Consider the following 17,705-nt stretch of genomic DNA (forward strand, 5'->3'; position numbering starts at 1 on the left):
TAATGTTTCTGCCGAATGACCATTTAAGGAGTGAGCAACTGGCCTAGATGCATAGAAATTTATAAAAGACAGCCACCTGCGCAAATGGCTAGAACCAAACGTGCTCTGCAGATACAAGATACAGAATAGTGGCAAACATACCTATTTTTTTAGCACAGAAAGAAGTTTGTTTGTCACAATAAACTAAGGTTTTTATATTGTTCTAAAAACATACATAAAAACTTTTAAATTGAAAGTAACCTTTAAAACCTACTATCTTTTTAAACCCAGTTTAAAATACTCTTAAAATTGTTGTGATCATAATTTTTCTCTCTGTGCATCCACCCACAATCCCGCATGCCGAATGCTTGCTTACCTGAGCTGCGACGTCGCCCAGTGGCCTCTAGATAATAATCATCTTTGGCGTTGGAAAACAAAACAGAGACAAAAAACAAAACAAATAGAAACAGATACAGATACAGATACGAAAACAGATAAAGATACATGCGGCTGGCGATGGCGGCGGTCGAGGAACTTACAAGATGTGCGACTTCCAGCCTCCGATTTTAGCGAGCGGCGAGCGGGCGAAAAGCGGTCCCAATCGGATGTGGGTGAGAGCGAGGATCGCGTAAAGCGCCTGACAGTCTCTTGATAGAGATCTATATGTATATATACGGTTGTATTTAAATGAAGTCAAGCCGATTTTCCATAATAATCGCAATCGCAATCGCAATTGTTTAACATTTAGCATTTTCAGCCGCCTTTCGTGGGTGTTAACTGAGCAAGCAAGTTTTTCCAGCAACTGACATTTCCCCCTTTTTGTTATATTATATATGCCTTATACATATTGGTATTGGTTAAAAATTAGCGCATTTGTGTTAAGCCCAATTTGCTCTTTTGGGTTGTGAAAGTTTTTTGGCAGCTCGTGAGTATTCGCTTGTGTGCTTGATTTCTTGTTTTTAATAAGATCTTGGCCGCAAGCAGTTGTGGTAAAGGTTAGATGGCAGCGAAAAAAAAAGGCAACGAACGGTAATCGGAGATCTGTTATTAAAGCTGAATGTGTATATATATAGATGGATCTGACTTGGAGAGAGATTGGTGTGTGCTTGGCCGTGCTGGTAATATGATTATAACGTGTAACTGATTTATGAATATAAAACAAACTTTAGAGATTCTCTCCTGAAGTAGAGCAACTTTTTTGTGTAAAAGAAAATTATGTTTTGCTTTTTAAATAGGTCTAAAATATGCCAAGATAAATATTCTAACTAAAAAGAATTTATGTTATATTTTTATAAAAGTATTCTCTGCCAAAAATTCTAATAATTAACCACTACAAACTTCAATTTTCTGGTAATATCCTAAAGTATTCTTTAAACCTATAAAACCTTCATAAGTTTATTAAAAACTATCCTTAAAAATCTCTCAAACAATTTAACTTAACAATGACCAGCTTTATGATCAACATAAATGTACCAACAAGCTATTGTATTTTATTTGCTTTTTAAGTCTACCCAAATCAGATTAAAGAACGTCTTATACAATAAAAAAAAAATATATATATATATGTATCTTTCACCCAACACTTATTGTGTCAAAATGTTTATTGATATTGATCTGTCCATATTCTTTATTTTCCAATTGCAACTTTCAAAATCAATTTACGCTTTTGCCAAAAACTCCACGAGGCAGAGCAACAAAAAACATACATAAATCAATTAAATTGTCGACAGTTTGGTAACGTTTTCAAAAAGCCACTGAATGACAGACAACAGGAGCTTTAAAAAAGCAAACACAAAGAAAGATGCTCTGGACAAAAGGAAGAGGAGATCGAGAAAAGATTTTGGTTTTTCAATTGCACGATCTCGGTTTCCGTTTACTTTTCATCCTCAGCTGTGTGCGCTGTGAAAGCCCCCAATCGCGCACACCATACGTCATGTAGTTAATTGTGTTTTTGTCAGTTGAAATTGCTTTTATTTTTTTAATTTTTGCTCATATTTGTAATTTACGCCAGACATGCTCTCCTGGCTTGAAGATGTTTTCAACTTGGGCTACTGTTTTGGCTAATCAACCGATTGCGCTGCTGCTGCTGGCAGCCAACTTCAAACTTCAAGGTTCAATTGTATCTGCCAGATACTGTGGCATTCGTGCAAGACAATTTGTTATTATTTGCCATTATACATCATGACGGTAGCAATTTATTTTGTATCATATATGTTTGTAACTATTTCTTTTTTTTTAATTATCACAATTGGGCGTTGTAACAGTTTGTACACGTAGAGAAACAGGTATTTGCTGGAAAAATCAATGCGATATATTTCCGTAATATTTTTGGTTTGTAGGTACTTTATTTGTGGTCTATTTTTTCAGTGTTTGTAAACCTTTGAGAGGGATTTCCTTTTCTTTTGCAATCTTTTTTTTTTTGCCAACCAACTTTCACTAATGTTTTCTCTGGCTCTTGGCGTTCTGTATCTCGTCTGTGTATCTGTAACTTGAACTGTGGCGAATGTCTGGCCTGGCTTTATGTAATGCCCAATGCCAGCCAATAAATCACACTCGATTTGACTGGTCTTGACTTTACCTTCGCTAATTGAGGCCCCCGTCCCCTCCCCCTGAGGTAATTTCCAACGTTTTAACTGTGAAAAGTCGTCATCAAGGGGGGGCTGGCTGGCTTCTAAAAATACGCACGCACATACATAGATGACAAACAATTTCCTTGCAGTTGACATTCAGTGTCGCAGCTAATGAACTCGTGTATCCTACAGATACGCAGATGAATCATCAAAGCGCACCGCTGCCCGTTCGGGCCAAGTGGAGTGTGGCGCCGCTGACGTTGCGCTGCCAGTTGCCAGTTGCCAGCTTTTCCAGCTTGCCAATGTTGATTTGGCCAAAAGGCGACCGGCGACGACCCACTTTGCTCACGACTCTGATTCTGGCCAAATCGAAGCGTTTCTGGCCAAGAGATATATGTATGTACGAAAACAAATATTTCGCCAGCCATTTATGGCGGGTCGATCGCGCGCTGACCGGCGATAAATCAGCCAACAGCGCAGGCCATGTCAATAGCTTATTATCTTTTGAAATGATTAAACAACATTTAATTAAACTAAACTGTGTGCAGGTCGCTGGACAACCAGCCCCTTCTTTCCCTGAGTTCCCCTAAGCTCCTGTCTGTGTGGGTTGCCATCGCAGTTCTGATCAGTTTGCATCTGGCGCATTCATGTGGGCTTAGGTAGTGAGCAAATCTTTGAGATTTTTGCTTTATAAATGATATATAAAATATATATCTAATTTTTAGCACTATTTTAAAAGTTTTATAAGCGCTGCGGTCTTTGGATAATTAAGGAATATTATATATTGATATTATATTTAATATTTATTGATGATTTAGACTTTTTTTTTATCTTATTTATTATATATTTTATCTTAAATTATAGAGAAAATGCTTTTAGTTACCTTTAACCTGAGTCAATGTTCTAAAATTACTCATTATCTTAACAAGGGTCTCAACTTCTTAATTCTTTTATAACTTTCAAAGATCTTATCTTATTTAAAACCAGCAAAATATAAGATAAAAATGTGTTTTATCTTAAATACTAAGCCAGACTAAACACTTTTTCTAAGAACTAGGTCTCGAGACTAAGATTTAATTTTCCAAGTGTATTTTCCAGCCTCATGAAGCAATTTCTGTCCAGTTTTTAACGCCGCTTTGGCTACCCACATTATCGTAGTAGTTTCTTTACAGCCCCACAGCTTGGACTGTGCATGACTTACATGACTTTTCGGCATGTAAAATGCAAATCCATCTGCGAGTCTCTCTGGCAAATGCCGACAAAAACCGATTATTAGCTGTCGCAGTTGCAGCTCTCGCTGCTGATTGCTGATCTCTGCTGATTCCGGATCACTGTGGGCTGCTCCAAGTCATCCCACTGTAGCTGCGGGGAATTACAGTACAGTGGAGCTTTTAATGAGCAGTCTCCGAGTAAAAATATCTCGGCTATAAATACAAATTTCATGGGGGTGTGGTCGTTGAAAGTAACTTAGTTACAAGCCCACTTTAATCTTTTCGCATTCCCTGATGCTATAACATTACCTTTAGATTTGTACAAGCTCCACTGTGGCTACTTTTACAAGCAATTTTTATCGCAATTGATTTAATTTCAGCTCATTGTTCTGAGCAGACAATAATTGCATCGGCAATAGCTTTGTATAAATATTTATTGGCTGCCTTTGTTGGAAATGCTAAATGTTTTCAACAGGAATCTTGGGGCGACAAACTAGAATTTCACCAAATAGAAAACTGGTTTTCCAGATGAAGATGCTTACGTGACTGGCGCTGATCGCCTAAAGGCGTGTCCCATATTTATTAATTATAGATATATACTATATATTAAATACCCAAAAAAATGTATATATCCAACCGGTTGGGCCTCTGTTTCGCGTCGCGTATTTCGCATTACAATTAAAATTTGTTTAAGTTTAGAACGTGTTTCGAATGCGAAATAAAAAACACCGAAACACACATGTGGCAGAAGGGCAGCCAGTTGAATGAACATTCCATGAACACTCTGGGGATGTTACCCGTCTATAAAAACGATTTTAGCCTAATGGATTTCCCCTACGGCTAAGGTAAAAAGCTATTAAAATTATGACGGATCATAGCGGACATTGATAGGCCTTTGATTGGGCTCTATGAATGGGGCAGAGATCTAATCAGCAAAAGCTATCGTAGATCGTGGGATTGTTTTGACATTTTTTACTTGATCGAGGAAAGATGTGGCATACACAAGTAGATAAGGCAATGAAGTGTCTGTTTTTATTGAGATCACTGAACTAAAAGTCGGGGGAGTGAGGGAGAAACTGTCTGGATTTCAGGGTTAACATCAATTGCATTGAGGTGTACAAACTGTGAATGAAATGAAAATTAATTACCAGGTCAATGAAAGTAAACAAGCCAGATAAGATATCAGATATCTGAGAAAGCTACTACATTTCCCTTTTAAGATACCTTGTAAATAGGTAATTGAATGGTGAAATTACCTCTATTTAATTTCTTAATGTTCCTATCTTTAAAATGACTCACTATCTATCTCACTAGCTCAAGCTAATAGAATATATTGTTATTAAAATTGTAATTGATTTTATTAGATTTTTCTCAGAAAACTAGGTAACCTTTATAACAAATTATACTTGGATATGTATACTATTGTTCTTGGTAATCCCTGACTAACTTACCCCTTGTATTACTATAAATTATGTATGGTTAAATAGGTATTTGTTATTTCCTCAACATATATATGACACATTAATTTGTTGTTTTTCCCATCCAATTCCGCATTGATTAATGTTTATGCCCAAAAAAGATGTCAACACAGATGTGTTAATTTCGCCCACATCAGCAAGCAATTATTTGAAAATTAATTAAATATTAATAATGTCATGGAGGGGAGATTAAATGAAACGCATTCAGCAGAAGCCCAGCCATAACAGGTGTAAAATTAACAAGTAAATGCAATCAATAAAATATATAAGTAAAACGTAAAAATATAATTACCTGTATAAGCCGAATTGATCGAACTTAAATTGTCATCGCTTTCACGACTCATGCTGGCGGTATCTAAAAATAAAATCAAAAGCCGAAAAAAAGAAACGAGCGCAAAAAACGCAAAGTGAGCATAACAATATTAACACAGTAACAAAATGTTAAATAAAAATTAAAATATAATTACAGCTAAGCGAATTCAGGCCATGGTAACGGGGCAAGAAAGCGCAGCCAAGAAAATGTTGGTAAAATAAAACGCAGGAAACACACAAAAAAAAAGTAAGCTGCAAAGTGGCAATTAGTTATGGGTCGCCCTGGCAGATCAACCTCTCCACCCAAAAAGAGTCACATTCCATTTGAAAGAGATTAGATAACTGGGAGAGTGTGTTGGGTGAAGGTTTTTCGTTGGGTAACATAAAAAAAAATGTATATAAAAAGCTTAACAGACTTCTTCTTCCGCAGACTCCAATAACAAGAATTATGTGGAGGTAAAAATTCTGGAAAATTGTATTTTTCTTGGGAACATAATATATAACAAAGACAATATCAATTTCAATCTGCAAATGTAAATAACAGTAATTAATTCTCTATAATAGGATTTAACAAACTAATGAATAAAGAAGTTGCTAACAACATAACGAGATATATCTTTAGATATATTTCAAGTAGAACACAAAAATCATTGAGTATAAAATTAATGTCACTCCGTTTCCCTTGGGTAACAAAATCTCCAGGTGAATAAATTAGCATATTCAGCTGAAGCAGCAATCCATCAATATTATACAAGAACTTAAAAAACAAGTTCCACTCTGAGAACGAAACTAGACACCATTTAATGACCTATAAAAAAATAGAGAAAAATAAAAGCACCTCCCAAAGATATTGAATTGACATTTGACTTTTCCACCGGCAATCAATATTTGTTTACCTTATCCATAATTAACGAGAAGATACCCAAATGAGAGAAGTTAAACAAATAAGCAAAACTCAAGAGAAGACAACTTCATATAGTATTTTTTGCCAAAAGTGTTTTTCCTATATTTGTTTGTATTTATTTATGAATAATTAATGTTCCGACAGACGCGTGTGTCTCGATCTTAAGATAAGCAAAAAACAACTTAATTATTTGTTTGTTTATGATGTCAAATTAAAAAAAGACTCTTCAAAAACTTTTTGGCTAAAATGCCAGCGAAGAATGTTGAAAGTAATTTGCTTTGTATTTGGTCAGTTGCCATAAACATTTCGGTTGTGCAACCCACACGCAATTGGGATTGGAATTCATTTCGATGGATCGTTCGATCGCAGACACAAAATGTGGGCGTGTCGCAATTTATAACTGTTTTTTATTTAGAGCCAACGATAGAGAAGGAGGAGTTCACCCAAAATGGACATTAATGTCATCATTAAATGGGAGTTCATCCATCGATCATCAACGATAATGGAAGTCATTTAAGAGGTTAACTGTTGATTTAGATTGGATTTTTGAGAGGAACGTGTAAGTTGGCAAGTGAGTTTGTGGGATATATTCTGTATTTCACTGCTTTATGTATATTTTTTTCTATATCTCAATCAATGTTTTCTTATCTTTCCTGTCACTTCAGATTTTATTTACATTTCTCAAGAGTGAATAATTATTATAAATATAATTTCCTCTTCAGTATTATTAAATAAATTCTTTTAATTAATACAAAATACTCAAACAATCCTTCGAGTACCTTTTGCTGTTGAACATTTTAACTTAGCACCTGGGGGCTATTCCAAGCAAGACTTAAGTGCTTCTCCCCGAGAATTGTGTAAGTGACGTGTTAATTTATTTGACTTTTGCTTTTGCTGTTCTCGCTTAGAGCTTTATTGCATACGAAATAATTAAAAGCACTGAAGTGTAAGCAAAACAATGAGCAAACAAAAGAGTACGAGAATATGACCAAAAAGTGTGGAAAAAAGTGATTAAAATTGTTGTTTAATTGTTGAACGTTAAGCATTCGAGCTGAACTTGGTTAAATTTGGCTGATGCATGAAATGGCCAAAAATTTAAACAAAAAGGGAGAGGTTGGCATCTCGCTTAAACCCGGAACAACGATTTATGAAAGGTTTGACTCGATCTCGAGTTTAAAAATCTGGAAATATATAGTAAACCTATTAAACCCTAAAAAATTAAGCAATTCATACAATTGAAAAAGCAATAAAATCAAAGTCGATTTAAAACTATTATAAGCTTCCATAATAATTTCAGAATTTCCTCTTAAAACCAGAACCTTAACCCATCTTGTGCGGTCCCAAGACATTTCCTAATGAACTCTTCCATTAAGCTTATGACAAACTCCAGAGGCAATAATTCATTAGAAGCGGAAAAGTATCTCAAAAAGAAAACAAATAAAAAAAGGCTGGCCAAAATTGAGCTGCCGAAAAAGAAGGCTGGCCAAAAGAGAGCTAAACACAAAAAGAAGGCAGAAAAATGAAGGCAATAATGGGTTTGTTTACACGAAAACCCAGCGAAAATGAACTCAAAGAGAAAGACTCCGATTTCGTTTAGGCTTCGGGGTCCACTCAGTTGTGACAACAAATCATTTCAAGAGATGTACAAGCAAAACAGGTGCCAACTGAAATATCATTTCATAATCGGCAAATGAAAGAAAATGACGGTACGGAGAGCGTACAAATTAATTAGCCAAAGGTGGTTACACCTTTTTCAATTTTTTCTCCTTTCATTACCGATTTGTGTTTAGCCAAAGAAACTGTAATTAAACTGCTGTGGAAGTTTGTGAAAAAAAAAGTAAAAGGCACCGGCGGAAGAGCAAAGGAGCCAAGAAAGTGGCAAACAATAAATATAAAATAAAAACCATTTTCGAGGCGTGTGAAACGCAATTAGCCAATGAAAAGCATTTACCGTAATTAAATGCCCATAAATGAATGCCAAACAAAGTGCAATGCAAATTAGCCGAGCACAAAGGTGCGTATACGTGATCAAAAAGCGAATATTACTCATACGCCACCAACACCACCCACGAGAGGCTGAGCTCTCTATGCTAACGATTCTAGAACAAACACCTAGCTGAGCTCACTCGGGAGCTTCAAAAAAAACATAAATAAATATAAATCAAATATAACGAACGGCAAACAGCAACAATAAAATTGTGTAAACAAACCGACTAAATTGAGGAGAATGACGACAGATCATTATTGCCGGTCGCGGGATCCACAGCAAATATATAAAAGTATATAGAATGTATTCAGAAGCCCCCGGTGGTGTTGGTGCGAAATATATCGGGAAGAGCGGCCTGTCAAGGTGATGTCTCCAAATGGCTTTATGACAACGCTCCCACACGCCCACCAGTTTGTACAGGTGGATTGTGTAATCTTCAGGCATTTATATACATTTGTATCTAGCTCTATATACAATGTATCCATATTTCAATTCGATTCCAGTTGTGTAAGCAGCAGCAGCCTTGAAAACTTTTTAAGTTTCCTTATATATGATCTTTTGCGTTTCAAAAATTTAAGTTATTTTAAATATTATTAAGGCGATTCCCAGTAAATATAAAAATTATTACATTTATTAAATGCATTTGGAAAATGTTTTAAAATGATTTGAAATGTCCCTATATATTTTATCATATATTTACTACGTGTTATCTTTACCAAAAAAAGAAGAACGTTGCAATCAATCCAAAATACCGGCATCTTTTATCACATTCTTCCAAAAATTATCAGACTCAATCAATAAAGTAATCAGCTTCCAAGATGAGTAAGAATTTCACAGACATGCGAAATATTTGTAGATCTCACGCTCATTTCTAATTCACAGATAACTCTTGGCAACAGCAAAAAGTTATACCAATTTTGGCCTGGCAATGTCGACGCCGAGAGAGTAGAATCGAAAATAAAAATGTATTTTCTTTCCTACACGATTCCTGGTCTTATCGCTCCACCGAGCTGTTGTTGTGCCGGCACTGATAGAAGCAGAAAATAATAACACACAAAAATTTAGAGCTGATAAAATACCAGTTAACAATAACAATGTCAAAGCCAAAGCCAAAGAAATGAAAACAGTTGGCCTGGTCTAAAATGCTTAGACAATCGTCAGACGAAATGTGCGTTATGCGAACGGAACGTGGCAGTGAAAAGAAAGCCGCCGCACGGAAAGAAAGTCAGCCACAGACAACTAAATAAAAAAAAATTGAAAATTTACATTTGCATAAAGCGTTAGCCGGTGGAAGCCAACTTGATTTGGCAATAAGACGTCAAAGCCGGGCCCACAAATAAAAGCAACAAGTTACCAATAAACAAACATTCAACAAAACAGACAACCCCAAGGAAATTGCACTAAAATTCAAAGTCTTGGGCAATATGCAAATATTGCCGCTGTGAAAGTCATGCCATTTTGTATATATTTATATTTATAGATTTCGCATAGACTTTGTCTCCGCCTTGTCCGGCTGCATCTCTCATTCAAGCCAAAATACAATCAGCAATAACAAATTTTTAGATCTAATTAGCGGTTAACCGCAAATTTTCAATACAATCCGCAACCGAACATTGTTATTGCTGTTTCGGCAAATCAACTTTGTTGTTGTTTAGAGTTTATTGAAGATATAGAATGCCTTAAGGTTATCGCGGCCATTTAGCCGACATTTCAATGAGAGTGGGAGAGAGGTTGGGGGACACGTGTTTAGCACATTTACATGCTTTTTTTTTTGTGTGTAAGTCAATTTACCTATATAAGTGCCTGTAAACAGGAACCCAATGGATGTAAGCGGAAAATCCCTAATTAGCTACGTTCTCTGTATAACGATAATGGTTAATGGGATGAGGCCTGAAAGTACATAGCAACGTAAATGCTAAAGGCCAAGCTGCTAAGGGAATTTATTGTTTATAACTTTACAGTTACAAGCTCTCCATTTCAGCAAACTAACAATGAAAATTTTTCTAGAGAAAAATAACTTATTTAATGAATATTCCGTTCCATGAATCGAAAATATAATATTTTAGAATGTATTATAAGGCGTACAGTAAGCCTTATAATACATTAATTTCTGATGTAACTAAGATTTTACCACTTTCAAACATTTTTTATAAACTTTATTACCAAATTCCCAGTATAATTGTGCATAGTTTATTCACCGTAATTATCAAATGTTACCAAATAAAAATAAAATAAATTCTATTGTCTAAGCTCTTAATAATTTAAACAATTTTCCCTTCACAACTCTGTCACAAGCCTTATTAAATTGTCAAAACATTCAACAGTCAACATTCATATTGAAAACTTAGTCACATGATTATAAAAAGACATGGGAAATTCAGAATATTATTTATTGACCCTTTTTTTTCAGTTTGCCAAATTATCTTGGCCATTAAATGGAACACACACAGCAACATAAATGGGCCAAGCCCTGAGAGACACGAAGAAATAAATCGGCAAAATGATAAGTGACTAAAAATGGTCTAATTTAAAAGGGAGATAGCTGAAAACACCAACTTAATATCTTATCGCCAAATGCAATAAAAACTAATTAAACAAAAGAACTTAAAAAAATTCTAGGCTTGGCTAACACCAAAAGTAAATAAATATTGATGAGCGGCCACGTTGAATGTCGAAGCAAAATCACAGTCTGGCAATCATTTTCACAGAGTAACAAAAGAATAAATTTGATTACCAAATGGAAATATTATAAGTGAATCCGGCCAGACAAGCCAAGGTTAAAGTCTGTCACTTTGAGGAAAAACAAAAACTTCAAAACAAAAGTTTCCAAAAATATCTCCAAAGCCACATGAGATACCGAAATAAATCTTCCTTTTAGGGCACTTGCAAGGACATAAAAAGGGTCACACAACTTTTGCTTTTACAGTTCTTTGGGAGCCTGATTTTAATTGCTAGAATTTGTATTTTCAGTTTCACCTTTTGTGTGTTTTATAACAATGAATTAGTCTCTGTTAAAGCTCGCTTTTTTTTGGATTGTTCAATTTTGTTTGCGTGTTCACTATAAGCTATAGTATAGAGCCGATCAAGTTCAATTGGTTGCCATCTGAGCTGCTGAGCTGCGATCCCGTGTGGAGCACGTCCGCCTCGCGAAAAGTCGTTCAAGTAACTGAATTGAAATTAACCGAACGGCGAGCGGCAGTCGCGTTGCGAACCTTTCAGATACTTCGCAGCTCTCTCGCTCGCTCGCCTCGAAGTATCTCAAAGTTGGCGAGAAACGGCAGAGAGAGAGAGTGTACGATCCGAAACCCCAGCTTTGTTGGCCAGTGTTGACGAGCAGACACTGTGGCAATGCCTCCGCGCTTTCGTTGTTTTTATACCCTTGCAGGGTATTATAATTTCAGTCAGAAGTTTGCAACGCAGTGAAGGAGACGTTTCCGACCCTATAAAGTATATATATTCTTGATCAGCATCAACAGCCGAGTCGATCTAGCCATGTCCGTCTGTCCGTCTGTCCGTCTGTCCGTTTCTACGCAAACTAGTCCCTCAGTTTTAAAGCTATCTGAATGAAACTTTGCATATAGTCTTCTATATACTCTCACTGCTATATATGTCGGAACGGGCCGGATCGGACGACTATATCATATAGCTGCCATACAAATGTTCGATATATTTGTAGAAAAAAAATTATAACTTTGCTGTTTTTCAACATTTTTGCACAATTTTTTAGATATGGCCATTCTATATTATTATAGAATTTTGGTAAAAATTTTATGAAAATCGGACGACTATATGATATAGCTGCCATAGGAACGATCGGGAAATTAATAGGAAAAAAATTACAGCTTCGTTGTTTTTCAACGTATGTTTATCTACTCTGAGATATACGCTTTTTTTATTATTCTAGAATTATGGTATAAATTTCATAAAAATCGGACAACTATATCATATAGCTGCCATAGAAGCGATCGGTAGATGTAGAGAAAATGTAAAGCTGGGAATGTAAAACTGTAACCGTCAAACTGTAAACATAATAAGTCTAGGTAAAATGTAATGAAACTCTGTTTTGTGTGTGTTTTAAGCATTTAAATTTATAATATAAATATCAAAACCAACCTGCAAGGGTATACAAACTTCGGTGTGCCGAAGTTAGCTTCCTTTCTTGTTATTGAATAAACGACTACAGGCGTAAAATAAGAGCCGTAAAAAAATTGTTTTTATTTTTTTACTTTAGCACGGACGTGTACGTTTAATAAATTTTGCAAACCAAGTGTTGCCACATGGCTACATTTATATATTCCCTTTTTTTCGATTTGATATTGATTGATCGCTCATAGGCGCCTTTCTATCAGCATGTCTGGTTCTCAACGGCTTATGGCTTTTAGCACTTTATTCATAAGTGCAGCAAACGCATCAGGCAAATCATTAAAAAGATAAGTCAAGAGTTGGAAAATTATTGATTATTTTGGGTATATTTTGAAAGCCAAATGTAAATAAATGGAATCAATGCATATAGCCTAATTTAAGATAGCCTTTTAGGTGAAGATATACTATGAATAGGTTATCATTTAATTTATATTAAGTAAAAAATTAATAACTTTGTTGGGATCCAAGTAAGTCTGCAATAAGTCAAGGAAGTTTTTAATGGATTAAAGATATTTAACATTTAAAAAAGAATTTTTCAAGTGTTTTCCATGAGAACTGAGTCAGTTAGTACAGGTTAACACAATGATGAGTGTGTCTAATTATTTTTAAAGTTTCCAAGTAGTAAATTGCTGACTTTTATGCACATTTGCTTTGCGAGCTTAAACTACTAAATTCCTGACAGCTTTTCAGGCTAATCAGAGTCAATTATTTTTAGATTGTTCATGTAGCAGCTTAAAAGAAAAAATCTAAGAAACGTGAATGGGGAAATGCTTTCTCAGAAAGTCTTTTAACAAGCCAAAGAGCATACTTGAAACGATTCTTTACAAGAGATATAAAAATGAAAGTATGTTTCAACGGTCAAAATAATTGTTTATAGTTCTGAAAGCATGTAAATTGCTTTTTGATTAAGCCCAATTAAGGGCAATGGTTAATTCCTTCAAGCCATATTTAAACCAAATTTTATTAAAAAAGAAGATATACGATTTATTGCATCATATAGTCCTTAATCCTTCTATGGATATTTCAAAAAGGGGAAACCTGAGACTCTTTTCGTTAAAATATTCAACACGTGTCGCCAATTAAACCGATCTTAACGACTTAATGGAGGCAAGTCAAATAAGTAAGACAAAAAGTGGTTAATCATAACATCAATATTGACTCTCCCACTGAGCGAATCGGTGATGTAAACAAAAGCCGGGCTGGCTGGCTCAATCTAGCTCTAGAATCGGATGGAGTAATCCCCTTCGAGACAGCGCTCATCCATTAGACGTCGATCCCGGACTCGATGCCGATTCCATCTTAATGCGAAGACAAATGAGCTTTCCGTTTTTAAGGTGGGAGAGAGGCTCCACTTTTGTTTCCGATCGAAATCAATAAAAGTGACATAAGCTCATCCACGGGCACCGTCGACCGCAAAGATCATATCAAAATCGACTGAGAACGGAACCAGGCATCAAATGCGCAGCGAAAAAACAACACAAAGTATCTGAAACACAGACAGGCATACCTACAGAATCATTTCGTGTATTTTTTCTGTGTCATCGCATAGAACAAATTCAATTAGGGGCCGGAGAAAGAGAGATTGCCGGCCGGTCGCCAGGTTTTCTCGGTCGGCGGATGGGGAGAATTCTCGGTCGTGTGACATTGAGTGTTTGCGAGATAAATGACAGGTCTTGGCAGCGACTCAAACAGTCTGCTTCAGAATGTTAGGAAAGATTTTAGAAAGTGGATTTGGTAAGGGGATTAAAGCGTTAAGCTTGGAACTGATTTGCTTTTAAGAAGCGAACTAAATCGGTATGTCTAGTATAGCAAATTAAGAAAGATTGTAAAGAATTAGAATTCTTACATGGGCACTTCAAACTTTTTTATAAATTTCTTTTATATTTCAGTGGTTTAATTTTCCTTACAAAAGCTTTAGACCTCAAAAGCGTAATTACCAACATTTGTTTTAGCCATCAAATTACCATTTAAGGCAGTCAATGCTTAACTAATAGTTTGTGTTATTAATTCACTTTCAATTTTATAGTTTAGGTCAAGCATTGTTACCTTCTATAATATATATTTAACTATTTAAACACATGTCCATGAAACTAGGCTTTTATAATAATAGTTGGCCTAAATAACTTCATTAATTGAATAAATTCAATTAATATTAGCCCATAATCATCTATTTTTAAAGTTTCAACCATGATTGGCAAACTAATATAGTAAATACATAATGAAAACTATAATAAATAATTGCATCATTAACACAATATTAACATTACAATGCCCCGTGTGAACTGTTCCCATGACTGCTATCAATTTCACGCCCACTGTACGCATTTGCACCTCGTGACTCAGTTTTAATCTCAAACAATGTTACAATGCTATTATTGTGTTTATTTTGGGTAACTCTTTCCCCTAGGTTTTCTACGTTTTTGCGGTTGCATTGAGACTGTCAATCGGATATGGAGCGTGTGTCTGCGAAATGGAAAACCCCTCGATCGAACGAACCATCGATCGATGGATGGATCGTTTGGCAGATCGTTTGCTATATGGGCTAGTGGGTCGCCGATTGTCGACGGCTGCGGTTACGTGCCTGAATAATGTGCCACAATGGGCGGATCAATTAAATGGTAGCAGCACTTGCCTAATTGGCCATAATTCTCCTACCCAAAAAACACTTTTCGGGGCAGCTCTATAATTATGATCAAGAGTGGAGAGTAGGCGGCAATTTGTTTTGTTTATTTTCGTCCAGCGCGCGTTGGTGTAGCCAAAATAATTAAATAAGTGAGTGACTGAAGCATTTGTTTACAAAACAAAACGGTTGACTGTGGGAATTACAAGTTGGTTGTTTAGCTTAATTCAAATGATGTTGATTTTTCTGATGAATGAGAATTTGGTTCTTTGTTTTCAGTGGAATTTGCCTTACCGACAGCTCTCGTAAAAATTTCTCGAGTTCAATGTAGTGCAAAAAGTGCACTTAAAAGTGGGTGGGGTCAGTTCTTTATATATTTTCAGCAAGGCATTGTGGGTGCCCCATCGCTGCCATTAGATCATTGCAGTCGGTTAGTACAGATATACTATATAGGAAATCGTGTGGGCGTCTTTAAGTGGTTGCAGTTGGTTCAAACCGGAATTACAGACGACTTGTTTAAGCCCAAGATGTAAACACGAATTTTTGTGCATTTTCAAAAGAATGACGTTTTGGGATGGAGAAGAACATATGCAGTAAGAAGGATGATTTAGGAACACATCCTCTGAGGTTCTATCAAATAAAACTATTTTCGCTAAAGTTCAATATTTAAAAGTCTGGTTAACTCACTTTTATATTTAGCTTTAATCCTATTTCCTTCTTTTAGAACCATCTTGATTTACATACAGAGTCTTGATAATAAAAATATATGCGAGAAGTCGATTTGTTGCAGTGTATGTTGGAATATTTTAATTATTTAAATCTGAACAAAGGAAATATTTCCTGTCTGTGACATTTGTTTAAATGGTGGCGAGATATGTATGAATATCAGCCTCTGAAATTGTAAACAAATTTCTGCAACAATAAAGTGTGGCCAAGCTTTCTTGGGATCATTTTTCGAGAGTAAGATGATGCTCGAGAATTTTTAAAATAATTAATGTAAATATTTAAGACGAAATAAAAATATAACACACATTAACTAATCAGTAATCTTAGAGAATTTCATATACAACTTGTGTAATTAAACATGTATCATATAATGATAATATTTTCTAAATTGTTGATGTTTATTAAATATAATAAATATATTAATTTACCTGGAATACACCAATATTGATCTAAACAACTCACCTCTGGGTGGTGGCCCTGTCTTGGGGGCTGTGTTGTTGCAGCAGGGTCTTCCGATCTTGGACACGGAACCCGTTGATCCAAAATTGGAAGGTACCTTCATTTTGCTGGCGGTTGGAATTCCGGTGACTGATGATGCGGGCGTGGGAATATTTGATCTTGAAGGAGCGGGTATTTTTGAGGCGGGCGCCTCCATTGATCCTTCCGTATTGGTGGCGGGTTGGGGGGTCGGAGGAGCAGCAGCTGCCTCGCCCGTATCACCCGTTTCATCACTCATTTTTCACTACTTTTCTTATTTTTTATATTTGCTTTAAATTTCGAACTTATTGCTTGGACACACGCGTATTAAATGTAAACGATTTAAAAAAACTTGAGAAAATATGGATTAATTGTAGTGGATATGTAAATATTTTGTAAGCTTTAATGCTGATTACTTACCTTAACAAATGTATGTAAAATGTAAATTAGTTTAACTTTCCTTTTCCTATATAAATAGTTTGTATACAAATTTTGCTAGGTTTCGAACCACTGTGCCGGTGTTGTTGTTGTTGTATATTTTGTTTTGGCGCGCACGCCGGCTATCTCGCTCGCTCGCTCTTGGCGGTCGCTAGAAACAGCTGATTGGAAGCCGATTTTTTCTTCATTCGCTTGAGCTTGAAAAATAAACAAAAACCGCTTTTGTTGTTGCTTTATTCGTTGCGGTCTGCCTTAAGATTTCCGAAAATGCGGAACCGAACTTTTGAATTAATTATGCACACACCAAAATCACGCCCAAGGGTATTCTATTTATACGGATTACTAATTTATTATTTATATTTATTTTGGGGTTGTCGCTTGCCCTGATTCAACGCAATTTAAAGTAGATTAAATTGAATCAAATTTCTTATCAATTTGTGCATTCAAAACACACACACACACGCACTCAGCACTGTTCTATTTGGATGTGGTTGTTGTTTTTGCTGATTTGACACAGTTTTAGAAGAAGAAGAGTGGGAGAAAGGGACGCGAAAGAACGAAGGGGTGTCGTGGTATTGGTGTGTTTTTAGCGCACACACAGATAAGATAAACTCACGTATTCAACACACCGAACTGCGGGAAACGAATTAAAAAACAACGCGTGGGTTTTTGTTAAATTTAAAACACTTTTTTCGCACAATTCTTGTGTTGCGTTGGAATTTTGTTGTTGCACTGGCCTAGAGATGGGAATCAGCTGCGAGAAATGCAGCGCGCCTATCGATAGCAGAAACTATCTTTCGGATGGTATTTATTTGTGGGACAAATTAGGTCACACTAAAAGAATTTTTAAAATCAGATTT

General features: G+C 35.7%; 1 protein-coding gene across 20 annotated transcripts in view; it reads right to left on the reverse strand.

Moving 5' to 3' along the window:
• CLIP-190 (Cytoplasmic linker protein 190) overlaps positions 1 to 17,223 on the reverse strand; it is a 29,942-nt gene extending 12,719 nt beyond the window's left edge. The window contains exons 1-5 of one of the 20 annotated variants that reach the window (XM_070289011.1): positions 16,828 to 17,223; positions 16,393 to 16,758; positions 5,531 to 5,593; positions 519 to 638; positions 356 to 397 (exon numbers count right to left, since the gene is read on the reverse strand). In XM_070289011.1, the coding sequence (XP_070145112.1) occupies positions 356 to 397; positions 519 to 638; positions 5,531 to 5,593; positions 16,393 to 16,666 (499 nt within the window). In that variant the 5' untranslated portion in view covers positions 16,667 to 16,758; positions 16,828 to 17,223. Of the gene's footprint in view, positions 1 to 355; positions 398 to 518; positions 639 to 5,530; positions 5,594 to 11,417; positions 11,609 to 15,891; positions 16,054 to 16,392; positions 16,759 to 16,827 lie in introns of those variants that run through there. The other 19 variants (XM_070289010.1, XM_070289009.1, XM_017170132.3 and 16 more) reach the window with 19 other exon arrangements.
• Between the last annotated feature and the right edge of the window lie 482 nt (positions 17,224 to 17,705).

This window comes from Drosophila kikkawai, chromosome 2L, assembly GCF_030179895.1.
Source record: "Drosophila kikkawai strain 14028-0561.14 chromosome 2L, DkikHiC1v2, whole genome shotgun sequence".
Classification (NCBI taxonomy): domain Eukaryota; kingdom Metazoa; phylum Arthropoda; class Insecta; order Diptera; family Drosophilidae; genus Drosophila; species Drosophila kikkawai.